This window comes from Chlorocebus sabaeus, chromosome 28 (assembly GCF_047675955.1).
Source record: "Chlorocebus sabaeus isolate Y175 chromosome 28, mChlSab1.0.hap1, whole genome shotgun sequence".
Lineage (NCBI taxonomy): Eukaryota > Metazoa > Chordata > Mammalia > Primates > Cercopithecidae > Chlorocebus > Chlorocebus sabaeus.
The window spans coordinates 19,745,258-19,764,534 of record NC_132931.1 but is presented as its reverse complement, the minus strand read 5'-3'; the positions used below and the strand labels follow the sequence as shown (position 1 = coordinate 19,764,534).

The following is a 19,277-nucleotide window of genomic DNA, read 5'->3' as shown; positions in this document are numbered from 1 at the left end:
CGCTCTTCCGCCCCGGCTCCCGGGCAACCCCGCGCTCTTCCGCCCCGGCTCCCGGGCAACCCCGCGCTCTTCCGCCCCGGCTCCCGGGCAACCCCGCGCTCTTCTGCCCCGGCTCCCGGGCAACCCCGCGCTCTTCTGCCCCGGCTCCCGGGGAACCCCGCGCTCTTCTGCCCCGGCTCCCGGGGAACCCCGCGCTCTTCTGCCCCGGCTCCCGGGGAACCCCGCGCTCTTCTGCCCCGGCTCCCGGGGAATCCTGCGCTCTTCTGCCCCGGCTCCCGGGGAATCCTGCGCTCTTCTGCCCTGGCAGCTGGGCAATCCCGCACTCTTCTGCCCCGGCTCCTGGGGAATCCTGCAGAGGCACAGCCACAACTGGACAGATGCCTAGAGCCCTAGAGTGGGCCTGTCCCTCTGGACAGGGTGTGTGGAGCACCTCCTGCCCTGTTCCTCTCTGGATTGTGGCTGGCGTTGGCCGTGAAGGTGGCTGTGGTCGTGGGACTGACTGCACAGCACAGTGGGCAAGCCTTGCCTGGCTCTGTGGCCAGAGGGCAGTGAAGGGACCCTGGGTGACCTGGGAAGTGCGGGGCTCAGAGGGGCTCTGGAAGGTGCTCTCTAAGCTGGCATGAAGCTCTGACCCTAATCACACCCCATGGTGTGAGAGTTGGACGGTGAGCTGGACCATGCCAGGACCCAGCCAGGGCTGTGGAGGGCACAAGGTTCGATGGCCTGGGAAATTTGGCAGAAACCTTGAAATGGAGCTGCCATCAGGAAATGCTGAAACCAACAGAAATTTACATTCTCCACAGAACTTAAGAAAGACCTAGAATCTCAGGATATTCAAAGCATCCAGAATGCAATCTAAAATTAAGCCGCATGAAAAGAACTGGGAAAACACAAACCTGCCAGGAAAAACACGACCAACAGGCGCCAAGCCCAAGATGACGGAGATGCTGGAATTATCGAGGGAGACTTTAAAGACGCTCCAAGAAGTAAGTGATTGGAAAACACAGACTTAACGTGTCACAGTATCTTGGAGATGATGCCGTACCACCAAGCTCGGTGCAGAAAGCACATCACCGCAGGAGTCCTTCTCGCGGCAGGGTGGCGGGCATCACCCTACACACGCTGGAACCCAGCAGACACGTGTGCACGTGGATTCCTTCCCATCCTTTACGTTAAAACGTCATCACACTTGGAGTGTCTGAAAGCCTCCTGTCTACACGGAGGGGAAAGGGGAGATTTTCTGAGCGACTGCAGATCGCTTATCAGAAACCACAGAGGCCAGAAGATGGGGAAACTGTTGATTTTTACAGTGCTGGGAGACGAGAACCATTCTCCCAGAACCCCATATCCAGCAGTGGTATCCTTCAGTAATGAGGTGGGGTGAGGACACTGCTGGGCGAGCGAATGCTAAGAGAACCTACTCTAAGGAAGTCCTGAAGGAAGTCCTGCCAAACCCGAAATGATCCCAGGGGAACCTGGGAACGTCAGGAAAGAAGGAAGAGCATTTTTTTATCCAGGCAAAACCATACACTACTTTTTGCCTCTTATGTTTTTTAAAATAGGCATGACAGTTAAGAGCAAGAACTGTAATATTTCTTGGCGGGGGTTTCAACATTTAGAGAGTAAATACATGTGACTACTACAACATAAAGGGAGGCAGTGAGAAGCCTACATCGTGGTGAGATCCTGCTGTTTCCACCTGAAGTGATAAAATATTAATTATAAGTGCACTGTGAAATGTTAAGCTTGCACATTGCAATCCACAGAAAAATCACTTTAAAAGTATACAAATGGATATAATAAAGACATAGATACATCAAAATGGACTACTAAAAAAGGCCAAATAATCTGTAATAGGTAGGAAAGAGAAAATGGGAATTAAAAAAGGGAGGACAAACAGAAAACTATCATAAAATGGACCTAAATCCAAATGCCTAAAAAATTACATTAACTATAAATGGCCAAAATACATCTATTAATCGGCAGAATACACATACCTATCAGGTGCACATGGAAAGTTTTAAGGTTGCTATCAAATTACCAGCTGCCAAATAAACTTTAAATTAGAAAGAAAGTGAATCGGAGAAAATAGGTTCCCCTCAACATAATGAAATTAAATCAGGAACAGAAATTACCCAGAAAATCAGGGAAAGACACTTTGAAATTAAAAAGCATCCTTCTAAATATGTACAGATCACAGCAGGCATCTGGGTCTATCTGCGGCATCATTACGGAATACCCGAGACTAATTTACAACGACCTGAAGTTTATAGGCTCACAGTTCTCGTGGCTGGTAAGTCCGAGATCAAGGAACCAGCTTCTGGCAAAGGCATTCCTGAGGCGTCATCACACGGTAGAAGGCAGAAGGGCAGATACAGAGTCAACTCACGGAAGCCCCTTTTATAATGGCACGAATCCATTCACGAAGGTGGAGCCCACGTGACCTACGTGCCTTCCCTGAGGCCCCACCTCCCAATAGCATCAGGCCAGGATGAAGTTTCCCGCACGTGGACTTCGGAGGCCACGTTCCAACTGGGGTACATCTTAATGGAAATTTGAAAATATTTTGAACTGAGCATACATAAAAATACAACATATCAAAATGTGTGGAAGGCAGCTCATGCAGCACTCAGATGACAATTTCCAACATGAAACGCTTACAGTAGAAAACAGAGAGGATCTCAAGTATGCAATCTCATCTTCCACTTGAAGAAGCCAGAAAAAAAGGAGAGCAAATTAAAACTAAAGCAGGCAGAAGGAAGGAAATACAAAACAAAAATCAATAAAATCGAAAAGAGAACAGCAGCAAAATATCAATGAAACCAAAAGCTAGGTCTCTAAAGAGATCGGCAAAATTTATAAATCTCCAGCAAGGCTAACAGACAAAAAAACAAACAAACAAACAAAAACAAACCACCTAAACTACCAGTATCAGGAAGGAAGGAGTGGGGACTGCTACGAACCCAGCAGGCACGATAAATTCAGGGAGGCGAGAGCACAGACAATTCACTGCTCATACATTTGACCACTTAGAAATAATGCACCAGGGCCGGGCGCGGTGGCTCAAGCCTGTAATCCCAGCACTTTGGGAGGCCGAGACGGGCGGATCACGAGGTCAGGAGATCGAGACCATCCTGGCTAACACAGTGAAACCCCGTCTCTACTAAAAAAAATACAAAAAACTAGCCGGGCGAGGTGGCGGGCGCCTGTAGTCCCAGCTACTTGGGAGGCTGAGGCAGGAGAATGGCGCAAACCTGGGAGGCGGAGCTTGCAGTGAGCTGAGATCCGGCCACCGCACTCCAGTCTGGGCGACAAAGCGAGACTCCGTCTCAAAAAAAAAAAAAAAAAAAAAAAAAAAGAAATAATGCACCAGGTCCTCACAACAAAAAACCCCCAAAACCTACAGTCTACCAAAATTCAGCTGAGATGAGAGAACTCACTACTCCGGTAACGATTCCAACCTGCCACAGCCACAATTCCTAGGCCCAGATGGTTCCACCTGCAAGTTCTACAAAACATTTACAGAAAAAGTAACGCCAAATCCACATCATCTCCTCCAGGACATAAAAGGGGACACTTTCCGATTCACTTCACTCCTTACATCTGTACCACAACCAAACAAGGGCAGTACAGGAAAGAGACCGACGAATATGAACACAGACGCGAAGACTACTGACGATGTCAGCAAGATGAATTCAGCAACATGTAAAAATACAATGCCATAACCGAGGGGGGGCTTATTCAAGGAATGCAGAGTTGGTTCGACGTCGGAAACTTCCCCAAAAAATCACGATGACACACTGTCAACCGCACTAACGGTCTAAGGGAGAAAAAACATATGATCCCATCAATTGATGCAGGAAAAGCATCTGACAGACGCCAACATCCTACATGATAAACACTCTCAGCAAACTGAGAATAGAAAGAGCGTTTTCAGCTTGATAAGGAAAAACCACAAATAAACTGCAGCTAGCTGCACGCTTTATGGAGGAGGACGGACTGCTCTCCCCCCGAGGTGAGGAGAAAGGCCAGGATGTCTGTTCCCCCATCTCCTCCTCAGCACCGTCCTAAGGTCCTAGACGGTGCAATACTGCAAGAAAACGAAATAGAAGACAAATGAGATCTTAACAAAACAAGCAGAACTGTCCCTAGTCACAGATGCTATGACTGCAAAGGATTAGAAAACAAAACCAAAACAGCAACTAACCCAGATCTAAGAAGTGAGTTTAGCAAGGTCATGGGTTGTGAAGCCGGCACAAACATCCGTCATACTTCTACACATACGCACGGAACAACTGGAACAATAAAACAAAAAGGGAACCATAAAACAAGCCTGCAAACAATGACATAGCTCCAAACACTAACAATAAAACCAACAAAACCATGTGTATTTCTAACAAAAAGGGGGTGGGTGGGTGCGGTGAAAATCACAAAACACGGATGAAAGAAAATCAAGAAGAACGTAAATAAACGGAGGGACACACCGTGTTCATGTACGGAGACTCACCGCAACCGCGATGCAGATGCTCCCCAGACTGATTGGCAGATTTAGTAATTCCTACAAAAATCCGAGCAGGCGGTTTGTAGGTAAAGACAAGCTGAATGTAAATCTTGTGCATAAAGTGGGGGATTGTGCTGCTGATTTCAAGACTGACTACGAAGCAACGGTAATCAATACAGTGGGGTGTTATTAACAGCAAAGGGACAGACGCTTAGATCAGGGGAACAGAAGAGAAGGTATAGAAAGAAACCCCCATGACGCATGGCCGACTGGTTGTGGACAAAGCTGCAGACATAATTCGATGGTGGCGGGACAGTCAATTCAATAATAATGGCACAATTGGACATCCACATGAAAACAAAAAAGAAGTACCTTGACTTCAAGCTCATACCATGGGCAAAAAACTAACTCAAAGTGGGTCGCAGATTTAAATGTGAACTTAAAACCTTTTAGTAGAAAACATGAAAAAATATTTTTGGCCTGGAGTTCTGCAGAGTTCCTGGATCTGACCCTATAAAAGAAACATTGATCATTAGTATGCACCCAAATGAAAAGCATTTGCTGTGAGGAACACACTGTCAGAAAATGAAAAGACTGGTCATGGGCGGTGAGAAGATATTTATCGGTTGTGTATTCGACTTAGATTCACCTCAAACTCAATGCTAACAATCCAACTAAAAAATGGGCAGCACCAGGCAGCACGTGGGGGCAGCAACTTCTCCAGGCAGTGGAGAGCCACCAGCTCGTGCCTGAGGCCTTGGCCACCATCACATCACTTCTCTGTCTCCAGCGCGACAGGCGGAGTCTGTGACAAAACACCTGCCACGCCTGACGCTGCTCCCACAACCCGCCGGTCCTTAGAGGAGCCCACGATGGAACACCCCGGTCCCTAGGGGAGCCCACGATGGAACACCCTGGTCCCTAGGGGAGCCCACGATGGAACACCCTGGTCCCTAGGGAAGCCCACGATGGAACACCCTGGTCTTTAGGGGAGCCCACGACAGAACACCTGCCATGCCTGACGCTGCTCCCCACAACCCGCTGGTCCCTACATGGCAGGACCCAGGCAGAGGATCTCGGCACAGGACTGGGCCACACAGGCATGGTCCTGCACCTCAGACGCCAGCCCTTCTTCTCCAACTCCCACTAATCGCCAAACGGGGTTGAAGCCCCTGCACCCCCCATCCCATTTGCACCGCTTGGCTGTCGGCATCGCACGGTGTTGGTACTGAGCAAACAGAGGCATGGGCAGGTGGTGGCCCTGCCCAGGTAGCACGGGGTGGGGGCGTGACGTAAACACAGGCCTGCGCCACGTGACAGCTGGGCACTGATTTCTGGCCACGGGAGGGCACAGCTGGCTCGGCACTGCCAGGCCAATGGGCAGCTCCCCGTAGTGCCTGTCCTGGTGGTCCATAGAGCGGCCATTAGGGCACCTTACCGAGGCCACCTCTGGGGTCAGCGCCAGCCAAGCAGGACCAGTGTGAGTCCTGAGACTGCAGAGGACACGCGCCGATACAGAGAGAAGCTCCACAGGACGAAACAGAAAGGCAGAGTCACTGCTCCCGTCCTCAGCCCAGGCAGGGACACCAAACCGGGCCTCCCCCCGAGGGCACCCTCCTCCCTGGGGCAGAGCAGGTGGGCTCTAGGCGGAAGAACTCGGTGGCCAACCATCTTCCCCTCCTGGGCCTCCCCACTCTTCTGCTGCCTCCTCCCGTCTCCTCCCTGGTATCTCTTCTCCCTCTTCCTTGCTCCTCCATTCTCCCGGTCCCTCCCCTGCCTCCCGCCTCCCCAGAGACACCTCTAGGATCAGCTGTGCCCACACAGGCAGTGACAAATTTGATCACCTTCAACGTGCTGCTCTGATAAGATTAGATTATTTTAATATTAATGCATTACCTAATTAAGCTGCAATTAACAATCTCCCTGGCCCAGCCTGGACGCGGCAGGGGGGCTGAGTGAGGAGCCAGAGCCAGCACGGGAGGCCGGAGTTTGGGGCTCCTGTCAGTCAAGGGCCCGTGCCGATGGCAAGAGTTGTTTAGTGACTGCCTTGTCAGAAAAACCAGGAAAACCGCAAGGGTTTTCCTGCCTGACCTTCCGAGCAGTGACTCAGATCTCCGAGGGCAGGGGCCTCTTTGTGTGTTTCTGTGTCCTCTCCGGCCAGAGGTCGGGGGCCCACACCAGAGACAGCCCTTGGGGAAGCCGTGGCAAACACGAAAGGGAGCTCCTGACTCTGCAGCCTCACTGCCACATCTGCTCACCCCATCCCACCACCACGTCCCCTTGTCCTGTTCCCCCCATCACGCCTGCTCGCCCCGCCTCACTGCTACTGCTACATCCCCTCGTCTACCCCACCGCCACACCCCCTCACCCCGTCCCCCCGCCACGTCCCCTCGCCCCATCCCCCTGCCACGTCCGCTCACCCCATCCCACCGCCACACCCCCTCACCCTTTCCCCCCCGCCACGTCCCCCCACCAAGTCTGCTCGCCCCGCCTCACTGCTGCGTCCCCTTATCTACCCCACTGTCACGCGCCCCCTTGCCTCGTCCCACCGTCACGTCCCCTCACCTTGTTCCCTGGGGGCCCTGATTCCCCAGAGCAGGAAGAGACATCTGCCGACCCCCGAGATGCCGGGTGATCAGGGTGTGAGGGGACTCCCCTGGGACTGGCCCCTGGTGGGTCACTAGGTGCTGTCTCAGGCCACCCAGCTCTCCCTTAGCCAGTGACAGGCCTGCCATCTGCAGACCAGCTGGCCTGAGGCCCTCACAACTCACCCTGGTCTCTCCTGACCCAGGAGACCCACCCCTAACCCATGCCCAGGGCCAGCCAGGCAGGGGAGGAGCATCCGTCTCTGTCTCAGGCTCAGACCTGCCATCCCACCCCTTGCAGGGACTGTGCAGGCAGCTCACCCACGGTCACAGGAGCAGGGTGCATTGTGGGTCCATGTCAAGGGTCTGCTGACACTGTGGGAACACCAACTCCTCACCCCACCCACGGTCACAGGAGCAGGGTACATTGTGGGGTCCATATCAAGGGTCTGCTGATGCTGTGGGAACACCAACTCCTCACCCCACCCACGGTCACAGGAGCAGGGTGCATTGTGGGGTCCATGTCAAGGGTTTGCTGACACCGTGGGAACACCCCCAACTCCTCACCCCACCCACGGTCACAGGAGCAAGGGCGCGCCATGGGGTCCATGTCAAGGGTCTGCTGACACCGTGGGAATACCCCCAACTCCTCACCCCACCCACGGTCACAGGAGCAGGGTGCATTGTGGGGTCCATGTCAAGGGTCTGCTGACGCTGCGGGAACACCCCCAACTCCTCACCCCACCCACAGTCACAGGAGCGAGGGTGCGCCATGGGGTCCATGTCAAGGGTCTGCTGACGCTGCGGGAACACCCCCAACTCCTCACCCCACCCACGGTCACAGGAGCGAGGGCGCGCCATGGGGTCCATGTCAAGGGTCTGCTGACGCTGCGGGAACACCCCTGCTCCTCATCTGGAGAATGGGGAGGGGACGGCCCTCTCTGGCAGCAAGTGGTGTGACCTGGACTTTTCTCTTTTTAATTTTAGATTTACACACACATAAGTTAAGAGCCCAGGAATTCTGTGGGGTGTGTCAGGGAACAGCGGTCTCCACACTTCTCGTTTCCTTCCGCTCTCTCCAGAGACCGCCGTGTTCACCTCTCAGCCGATCGTGTCGGCATTAACTACATTTCTCTGGAACACACATTCTGTGGTTCCTTCTGGACTTAAGAACTCGGGCGTCCTGCTGACTTCCCGAGAGACAGTGAGGCTTCAGCTCGCCCTCCCTCCTGCCCTGCAGCGCGTGTCTCCCTCCTCCATGTCCCCCTTCTTTTTTTTTTGTTTTTTTTTTTGAGACAGACTCTCTCTCTCTCTCTGTCGCCCAGGCTGGAGTGCAGTGGCCGGATCTCAGCTCACCGCAAGCTCCGCCTCGCGGGTTCACGCCATTCTCCTGCCTCAGCCTCCCGAGTAGCTGGGACTACAGGCGCCCGCCACCTCGCCCGGCTAGTTTTTTTTTTTTTTTTTTTGTATTTTTTAGTAGAGACGGGGTTTCACCGTGTTAGCCAGGATGGTCTCGATCTCCTGACCTCATGATCCGCCCGCCTCAGCCTCCCAAAGTGCTGGGATTACAGGCTTGAGCCACCGCGCCCGGCCCGTCCCCTTTCTTAATATGAGGCTCAGGGCTGTAAGATATGAGATCAGGTCTCAGCTCCCTTAACGACTGTGTGAAGCTGCTCAGGGCCAGCTCGGAGCACACGGACACTGCTGCTGCTCGCGCAACTCTGCTGCCCCTGGAGCCAGCGATCGTCCTGCTTCCCACGCACTCAGCTTTCTAGGCGCTCGTCAGTTGTCCCTCTTTGCCGGCTGTCTACGCAGGTGCTTCCCAGTCTTTTTGTGGGGTGGCAAACCTAAACCTGAGAAATGTCTGTGGCCATGCAGGGAAGAAGGCTGCCAAAGAGTGACACAGGGACCCGGGCACCAACGTCCATGGAAGCCCATGCCGGGCACACGTGTGGAAAGCTCCGGTCCACATCATGACACCCAATGCACCAGGTTGTCCCAGAACCTCTGGTGGGTTCTAGCCCCCGCTGGAGGCTCCCCAGGCCCGGGGGCTTTCTTCTCTGCTCTATATCCCAGAACTTCTGGCCCGTTCCAGCCCCTGCCGGCTGCTCCCCAGGCCTGAGGGTTTCCTCCTCTGCTCCCGCGGCGGAAGCCCCTGTGGTCTGCTCTGCTTGCCACAGCCACGCTCTTTCCTGGTTTACTCCCTCATCCCTCAGGAGCACGTCCTCTGCCAGCTTACTGAGAGAGCGTGTGGAGCAGTCAAGTTTTTAAGACCTTGAACCCTGCAGATGCATGTACTTCTTCCTTCAGACCTGATGGGGGCTGGGGGCCTACGAGATCCTGAGATGCAGGTCACTCTGCTGGAAACTCGGAGGGGCTGCTCCTTGGAAGTGCTAGATGACTGATCCTGGATCCTTCGACAAGCGACCTCCGTGTTTCTTCTCTGAAGTTCTCAGGGTCTTCCTTTCATCCTGTGTCCTGAGTCTTCACGTGGCCATACACTGTGTGGGTCTATCTCCGTCCACAGACAGCCCGGTCTGAGCCTCTCCCGGGAGGCATGGAGCCGTGTTCTCACTTCAGGGAGACGGCGTTGAGGCACTTCCGTATCATCTGCTGTTTTTCCCTGTTCCCTCCTTCCGCGCTCCTGTCGTTCAGATGGTGGGCTGTGCCTCTAATGTTCTTACCTTTCTTCTCCTGTTTTCCATCTCATTGTCTTTGCTTTCAGACAGACTTTCTCAACGTTATCCTACAAATCTTCTACTTAGACTTCCAGTCACTGTTCCCTGTTTTTACCTTCCCACTATTCACTGCTTTCTCTCGGCGTGTGTTAAGCTGCCCTGTCGTTTGGTTGCCGAAGCCCCACCTTCTCTCTGAGGAGATCCAGCAGACAGTTGTCGGAGGTTTTCTTCGCTGGGACAGTGGGTTCCCTCCCCGCGGACACTGTTTCTCTGCAGTTCGCTTTGCTCTGTTTCCCCCGCTCGTTTCCTGTCCTTTCCTTTGGCCCGTCTGACGATCCCTGGGTATCGGCTCCTCACGAGGGGAGGGCACTAGGGGCCCAGGGATGCTCCAGGGAGGAGCGCACGGCCACCTGCCATGGTTTTCCCCAGGGAGCGATCCATGGGTGCCGCTGAGCTGGGGAACTGCCAACGCCAGGTCCTTCTGGGCCACTCAGATCCACAGGGAGGTCTTTCCACCATGGCCTACAGGGTCACACCTGCTGCCCATGTTCTGCAGGGCACGTGGCAGGGGCGTGTGGTCCGGGCTCACACCTGCATCTATCAGTCCGGGCTCAGTTCAGGCCTGTCGTCCTGACTCGGGCCTGTCCTGGGACCTCGCCCGCCTTCTCCAGAGCAGCAATCCACAAACTCACTGAGCGTCTACGTGGTCTGCAGGGCTGCCTAGCACAGACTGCTGGCCACCCCCAGGCCTCTGGTTGAGCAAGTCTGAGATGAGACCCAAGAATCCACATTTCTTCCTTTAAAAAAAAATTTTTTGTAATCATACTTTAAGTTCTAGGGTACATGTGCACAATGTGCAGGTTTGTTACATATGTATGCATGTGTCACGTTGGTGTGCTGCACCCATTAACTTGTCATTTACATTAGGTATATCTCCTAATGCTATCCTTCCCTGCTCCCCACACACCACGACAGGCCCCAGTGTGTGATGTTCCCCTTCCTGTGTCCAAGTGATCTCACTGTTCAATTCCCACCTATGAGTAAGAACATGAGGTGTTTGGTTTTCTGTCCTTGCGATAGTTTGCTCAGAATTACGGTTTTCAGCTTCATCCATGTCCCTACAAAGTACATGAACTCATCCTTTTTTATGGCTGCATAGTATTCCATGGTGTACATGTGCCACATTTTCTTAATCCAGTCTATTATTGATGGACATTTGGGTTGGTTCCAAGTCTTTGCTATTGTGTATAGTGTCGTAATAGATATACGTGTGCATGTGTCTTTATAGCAGCATAATTTATAATCCTTTGGGTATATACCCAGTAATGGGATGGCTGGGTCAAATGGTATTTCTAGTTCTAGATCCTTCAGGAATTGCCACACTGTCTTCCACAATGGTTGAACTAGTTTACAGTCCCACCAACAGTGTAAAAGTGTTCCTATTTCTCCACATCCTCTTTAGCACCTGTTGTTTCCTGACTTTTTAATGACTGCCATTCTAACTGGTGTGAGATAGTATCTCATTGTGGTTTTGATTTGCATTTCTGATGGTCAGTGATGATGAGCATTTTTTCATGTGTCTGTTGGCTGCATAAATGTCTTCTGTTGAGAAGTGTCTGTTTATATCCTTCACTCACTTTTTGATGGGGTTGAATTTTTTCTGGTAAATTTGTTTAAGTTCTTTGTAGATTCTGGATATTAGCCCTTTGTCAGATGGGTAGATTGAAAAAATTTTCTCCCAATCTGTAGGCTGCCTGTTCACTCTGATGGTAGTTTCTTTTGCTGTGCAGAAGCTCTTTAATTAGATCTCATTTCTCGATTTTGGCTTTTGTTGCTGTTGCTTTTGGACATGAAGTCCTTGCCCATGCCTATGTCCTGAATGATATTGCCTAGGTTTTCTTCTAGGGTTTTTATGGTTTTAGGTCTGACATTTAAGTCTTTAATCCTTCTTGAATTAATTTTTATATAAGGTGTAAGGAAGGGATCCAGTTTCAGCTTTCTACATATGGCTAGCCAGTTTTCCCAGCACCAATTATTAAATAGGAAATCCTTTCCCCATTTCTTGTTTTTGTCAGGTTTGTCAAAGATCAGATGGTTGTAGATGTGTGGTATTATTTCTGAGGGTTCTGTTCTGTTCCATTGGTCTATATCTCTGTTTTGGTACCAGTACCATGCTGTTTTGGTTACCATAGCCTTGTAGTATAGTTTGGAGTCAGGTAGCATGAGGCCTCCAACTTTGTTCTTTTGGCTTAGGATTGCCTTGGCAACGTGGGCTCTTTTTTGGTTCCATATGAACTTTGAAGTAGTTTTTTCCAATTCTGTGAAGAAACTCATTGGTAGGTTGATGGGAATGGCATTGAATCAATAAATTACCTTGGGCAGTATGGCCATTTTCACGATATTGATTCTTCCTATCCATGAGCATGGAATGCTCTTCCATTTGTTTGTGTCCTCTTTTATTTTGTTGAGCAGTGGTTTGTAGTTCTCCTTGAAGAGGTCCTTCACATTCCTTGTAAGTTGGATTCCTAGGTATTTTATTCTCTTTGAAGCAATTGTGAATGGGAGTTCACTCATGATTTGGCTCTCTGTTTGTCTGTTATTGGTGTATGGGAATGGTTGTGATTTTTGCACACTGATTTTGTATCCTGAGACTTTGCTGAAGTTGCTTATCAGCTTAAGGAGATTTTGGGCTGAGATAATGGGGTTTTCTAAATATACAATCATGTCATCTGCAAACGGACAATGTGACTTCCTCTTTTCCTAATTGAATACCCTTTATTTCTTTCTCCTGCCTGATTGCCCTGGCCAGAACTTCCAACACTATGCTGAATAGGAGTGGTGAGAGAGGGCATCCCTGTATTGTGCCAGTTTTCAAAGGGAACGCTTCCAGTTTTTCCCCATTCAGTATGATATTGGCTGTGGGTCTGTCATAAATAGCTCTTATTATTTTGAGATACATCCCATCAATACCTAACTTACTGAAAGTTTTTAGCATGAAGGGCTGTTGAATTTTGGAAGAAGGCTTTTTCTGCATCTGTTCAGATGATCGTGTGGTTTTTGTCTTTGATTGTCTATATGATGGATTACATTTATTGATTTGAGTATGTTGAACCAGCCTTGCATCCCAGGGACGAAGCCCACTCGATCATGGTGCGTAAGCTTTTGGATGTGCTGCTGGATTCGGTTTGCCAGTATTTTACTGACGATTTGTGCATCAATGTTCATCAGGGATATTGGTCTAAAATTCTCTTTCTTTGTTGTGTCTCTGCCAGGCTTTGGTATCAGGATGATGCTGGCCTCATAAAATGAGTTAGGGAGAATTCCCTTTTTTTCTATTGATTGGAATAGTTTCAGAAGGAATGGTGCCAGCTCCTCCTTGTACTTCTGGTCGAATTCGGCTGTGAATCCATCTGGTCCTGGACTTTTTTTGGTTGGTAGGCTCTTAATTATTGCCTCAATTTCAGAGCCTGTTATTGGTCTATTCATGGATTCAACTTTTTCCTGGTTTAGTCTTGGGAGGGTGTATGTGTCCACGAATTTATCCATTTCTTCTAGATTTTCTAGTTTATTTGCGTAGAGGTGTTTATGGAATTCTCTGATGGTAGTTTCTATCTCTGTGGGATCAGCAGTGATAACCCCTTTATCATTTTTTATTGTGTCTATTTGATTCTTCTCTCTTTTCTTCTTTATTAGTCTTGCTAGTGGTCTATCAATTTTGTTATCTTTTCAAAAAACCAGCTCCTAGATTCATTGATTTTTTTGAAGGGTCTTTTCTGTCTCTATCTCCTTCAGTTCTGCTCTGATCTTAGTTATTTCTTGCCTTCTGCTAGCTTTTGAATGTGTTTGCTCTTGCTTCTCTAGTTCTTTTAATTGTGATGTTAGGGTGCCAGTTTTAGATCTTTCCTGCTTTCTCTTGTGGGCATTTAGTGCTATAAATTTCCCTCTACACACTGCTTTAAATGTGTCCCAGAGATTGTGGTATGTTGTGTCTTTGTTTTCATTGGTTTCAAAGAACATCTTTATGTCATTACATACCCAGTAGTCATTCAGGAGCAGGATGTTCAGTTTCCATGTAGTTGAGTGGTTTTGAGTGAGTTTCTTAATCCTGAGTTCTAGTTTGATTGCCCTGTGGTCTGAGAGACAGTTTGTTAAAATTTCTGTTCATTTACATTTGCTGAGGAGTGCTTTACTTCCAACTATGTGGTCAATTTCAGAATAAGTGTGATGTGGTGCTGAGAAGAATGTATATTCTGTTCATTGGGGTGGAGAGTTCTGTAGATGTCTATTAGGTTTGCTTGGTGCAGAGCTGAGTTCAAGTTCTGGATATCCTTGTTAACCTTCTGTCTTGTTGATCCATCTAATGCTGACAGTGGGGTGTTAAAATCTCCTATTACTATTGTGTGGGCGTTTAAGTCTCTTTGTAGGTCTCTAAGGAGTTGCTTTATGAATCCGGGTGCTCCTATATTGGGTGCATATATATTTAGGACAGTTAGCTCTTCTTGTTGACTTGATCCCTTTACCACTATGTAACGGCTTTCTTTGTCTCTTCTGATCTTTGTTGGTTTAAAGTCTGTTTTATCAGAGACTAGGATTGCAACCCCTGCTTTTTTTTTTTTTTTTTTGTCCATTTGCTTGGTAGATCTTCCTCCATCCTTTTATTTTGAGCCTATGTGTGCTTCTGCATGTGAGATGGGTCTCCTGAATATAGCAAACTGATGGGTCTTGACTCTTTATCCAATTTGCCAGTCTGTGTCTTTTAATTGGAGCATTTAGCCCATTTATGTTTAAGGTTAATAGTTAAGTGTGAATTTGATCCTGTCATTATGATGTTAGCTGGTTATTTTGCTCGTTAGTTGATGCAGTTTCTTCCTAGCATTGATGGTCTTTACAATTTGGCATGTTTTTGCAGTGGTTGGTACCAGTTGTTCCTTTCCATGTTTAGTGCTTCCTTCAGGAGCTCTTGTAAGACAAGCCTGGTGGTGACAAAATCTCTCAGCATTTGCTTGTCTGTAAAGGATTTTATTTCTCCTTCACTTAGGAAGCTTAGTTTGGCTGGATATGAAATTCTGGGTTGAAAATTCTTTTCTTTAAGAATGTTGAATATCGGTCCCCATTCTCTTCTGGCTTGTAGAGCTTCTGCCAAGAGATCTGCTGTTAGTCTGATGGGCTTCCCTTTGTGGGTAACCGGACTCTTCTCTCTGGCTGCCCTTAATATTTTTTCCTTCATTTCAACTTTGGTGAATCTGACAATTATGTGTCTTGGATTTGCTCTTCTTGAGGAGTATCTTTGTGGCGTTGTCTGTATTTCCTGAATTTGAATGTTGGCCTGCCTTGCTAGGTTGGGGAAATTCTCCTGGATAATATCCTACAGAGTGTTTTCCAACTTGGTTCTATTCACCCTGTCACTTTCAGGTACACCAATCAGACGTAGATTTGGTCTTTTCACATAGTCCCATATTTCTTGGAGATTTAGTTCATTTCTTTTTACTTTTTTCTCTAAACTTCTCTTCTCGCTTCATTTCATTCATTTGATCTTCAATCACTGATACTGTTTCTTCCAGTTGATCGAATCGGCTACTGAAGCTTGGGCATGCATCACATAGTTCTTGTGCCATGGTTTTCAGCTGCATCAGGTCATTTAAGGTCTTCTCTATGCTGTTTATTCTAGTTAGCCATTCATCCAATCTTTTCTCACGGTTTTCGGCTTCTTTGCAATGGGTTCAAACATCCTCCTTTAGCTCAGAGAAGTCTGTTATTACTGATCTTCTGAAGCCTTCTTCTCTCAAGTCGTCAAAGTCATTCTCCATCCAGCTTTGTTCTGTTGCTGGCAAGGAGCTGCGTTCCTTTAGAGGAGAAGAGTCGCTCTGATTTTTAGAATTTTCAGCTTTTCCTCTCTGGTTTCTCCCCATCTTTGTGGTTTATCCACCTTTGGTCTTTGATGATGGTGATGTACAGATGGGGTTTTGGTGTGGATGTCCTTTCTGTTTGTTAGTTTTCCTTCTAACAGTCAGGACCCTCAGCTGCAGGTCTGTTGGAGTTTGTTGTAGGTCCACTCTAGACCCTGTTTGCCTGGGTATCACCAGCGGAGGCTGCATAACAGCAAATATTGCAGAACAGCAAATGTTGCTGCCTGATCCTTCCTCTGGAAGCTTCGCACCGGACGTATGAGGTGTCAGTCAGCCCCAACTGGGAGGTGCCTCCCAGTTAGGCTACTCAGGGGTCAGGGACCCACTTGAGGAGGCAGTCTGCTGTTCTCAGATCTCAAACTCTGGGCTGGGAGAACCACTACTCTCTTCAAAGCTCAGTTGGAAATGCAGAAATCACTATCTTCTGCGTTGCTCACGCTGGGAGCTGTAGACTGGAGTTGTTCCTATTTGGCCATCTTGGAACCTCCCCCGAGAATCCACATTTCTAGGAAGCTCCCGGGGAGGCTGCGGCTAGCCTGGGGACTGCACTTTAAGGATCACTGCTCCAAGAATAAACTGCTGGCTTGTTTTGGAGTTTTCATCTTTCCTGGGGAGAGGCCAACTGCCCAGGGCACACAGACGGACAGATGATCCTGAGGACCTGTCTCATAATTCAGCATTCAAGCCTCCAGATCCACTGTGTTTCAGTCAGCGGCATTCCTCCCCTAATGCCACTTGCAGCCAGTTCCTGGGCCACGTTGGAGTTTTGAGATGTAACTCAGGCAGGTTCTCAGCTCCGCCCGCTGCCGGCTTAGATTCTGGTTTCCCGAGTCTACTCAGTCCTCTCACAGCTCACCCGCCCATTCCAGATTCCAAAAGTCTGCCTCTGTATCCTCTCCCTCTGTGGGGTTAGACCTTACATAAAACAGAAGCCTCCACCATCACTGTGATTTCTGGGGGCACAGACATGAGCTGCATCAGCCACTGGGGCCTGGACACCTGATCCATCCTCACCTCCTGGCAGCGCGATGTGGTGTAGCCTTGCCGATCCCAGGCTCATCCTCCCCTTCCCGCTTCCAGACCATGCTGGCCCTGACTTCTCCACAGTCAGCTTGGACATGCCTCTCCACACCCCACGCTCCCTATCAGCCAAGGCCCGGGACACCTGTCACAGCCAGATGCTGACCACCCGCGTGTCCAAGACTCCCAGAGACCCAGACGACAGGGGAACGAACAGACGAACAAACCCGAGACGCACAGAGACCCAGACGACAGGTAAGGAACAGATGAGCGAACCCGAGAGGCCCAGGGACCCAGACGACAGGTAAGGAACAGATGAGCGAACCTGAGAGGCCCAGGGACCCAGATGAGAGGTGAACAAACAGATGAGCGAATGGGCCCACAGCCAAGGCACCGGCCCGTGACAGCAGGAAACGGAAGGCCCTTCCCAAATCCTCTCCCAGGGTGCAGTGCCACCAACAAACATGGCTCCAAGTCTGCATGCTCAGCTCCAAACTTGCCCATAACACCTGCAGAATGCAGCAGGGAGAGGGAGCCACGGCTGAACGAGAAGCGGGGCTGGGGATGTGGGGGCTCAGGCCCTCACAGCCACAGTGGAGACCGGGAACAGCCCTGATGTGGGTGGGGAGCTGGAAAGGAGCCCCCAACTGCCATCAGCTTGCCCCTCGATCTGGCAAGACAGGCCTCCCCTTCTGGTTGTTGTCCTCCATCCCCACCATGCTACTCCAGAAGGGCGGACCACCCAAGAGCCAGTCACCAAGCCCCTACCTGCTGGCAAGGTGCGCCCAGATGCAGGGCAGGCTTGGCTTATGGGGGTGGGGCACGAAGAGCGAGGGAAGCCCTCACCTAAGACCCTCCCCACAAAGGATCGCAGAGGACAATCACTCCTGATACATCCGCCTCGGTGCTGGGCTGCAGGAAGGGGAAAAGCGACCGCCATACAACCTCTGCACCGGCATGCTCACGGGGAATGCTCTCCCACAGTACAGGGTGCGACGGCAAGTAGGTGGGAAGAAACAGGAGAGGGTGTCATTGGATGAAAAGCGAGTATGAAACCAGCGCAAGATGCCAAAGGCCAGAAAGCAGCAGCCTCCAGGTCCCACCACAGATGACCCCGCGGGCACCCCCAAGGGAGGGGGCTGATGGTCGGGTGGCTCAGACACAGGAGCGAGGGGATGCCAGGCCATGCTCCAGGCTGCTGCTAAGGGCTGGGCAGGGAACCCTCCCCCAGATGCCCCCAGAACCAGGAGCATGGGGCGGTGCCCAGCTCCCTCCAACAGCAGAGAGCAACACAGGGGGCAGCGGTCTCCTAAGCCCCACAGCCTCCGTGGGGGTGTGGCCTGCACAGTGACTCTGGGCTCCCGGCCCTGCTCCTCCAAGGGCGCCCTGCGGAGTGGACACAGCCCTGGCAGCACCCTCCAAGGCTCAGCGTGGGCAGAGCCCAGCACCACCTCACCACATCAGGGGATAGGCCAACAGGCCAAAGGCCGCGGGCCTCACTTAGACCTGGAGGGTGCGGGCAGGCCCCACTGGCCCTCGTGGAGGCCCCACTCTTCCCTGAAGCGCCGCAGGCCTTTGCTGCAAAGGGCTTTCTGGACTCCGTGAGGTGCACTTAGGCTGGTGAGAGATGGACTTGTTTTTGGAAAGGATTAGATTTACTTGTGATTAATGGGGTGTGTATAAACTGACAAATGATACAAATTTGTTTAAGAGCCTAAGACTTCAGCCCCTTGCTTCTCTACTGCTGCCTGCAAACTCGGACGGCTCCACCTGTTTGCACAACCCCCCAGGTGCATGGGGACACGGGGCCGGAGTGCTCTGCTCCAGCAACCACCAGGCCTGGCTGCCCACAGGGGAGGAGAGACCCTCTGGGGATGACAGGCAGGTGATGGCCAGAGGCTGCCCCAAGGGCACGCAGATGGACCTACCCACAGAAGGTCGAAGATGGCGGGGGCCGGGGGTGGGGGGTGCCTACCTGCCACCTCCTTGGATGATGGCAGACTCGCAGCAGCAGCCTCAAGGTCGGTGGGGACGGTGCCTCCTCTCTCCATGGCACGCAGGAGCCCTCGCAGTCGCTCGCACTCTGCCTGCAGCTGGCTGTGGTCCTCGCGCAGGCGCTGCCTGGCCACGCTGGTGGGGTTCAGGCTCATGTGCAGCACTTTGGTCCTGCTCTGGTCGTAGTCACCCTGCAGGAACACACACAGCACGGGTCACCACGGCCCAGACACACACGCGGCACGGGTCACACGCGGCACGGGTCATACGGCCCAGGAAGACACACGGCACAGGTCACACGCAGCACAGTGCTCGGTTCTTTTGTCTTCTTGAGCCTACCTGGCAGCCATCTCTCCTTGAAGGAATGGCTTCTTCCCTGTGCCCTGTGGACAGGTACAGGACCAAGGCCTGGCCACCTGCTGGGTCCCTTCTGCCTAACCACAGGAAGAGGGTGAGAGGGGACACGTCCCTGGCTCAGCTAAGCGCAGCGCTTCCCGGAGTTCCATGCTTAGTGCCTGGGAGGGAAGCTTCCTCTCCTGAGGTTTCTGGCTGGAAGGAGGCTTGGAGCCTGTGTGGCCATGTTCCTATCTCT

At 51.0% G+C, this 19,277-nt stretch overlaps 1 protein-coding gene across 11 annotated transcripts in view; it reads right to left on the bottom strand.

The window, feature by feature from the left end:
- Positions 1-19,277, bottom strand: part of MAD1L1 (mitotic arrest deficient 1 like 1) — a 423,430-nt gene that overhangs the window by 104,916 nt on the left and 299,237 nt on the right. For all 11 annotated transcript variants that reach the window (XM_008018861.3, XM_037995244.2, XM_073012878.1 and 8 more), the window contains one exon: positions 18,666-18,876. In XM_008018861.3, the coding sequence (XP_008017052.2) occupies positions 18,666-18,876 (211 nt within the window). The remainder of the gene's footprint in view (positions 1-18,665; positions 18,877-19,277) is intronic.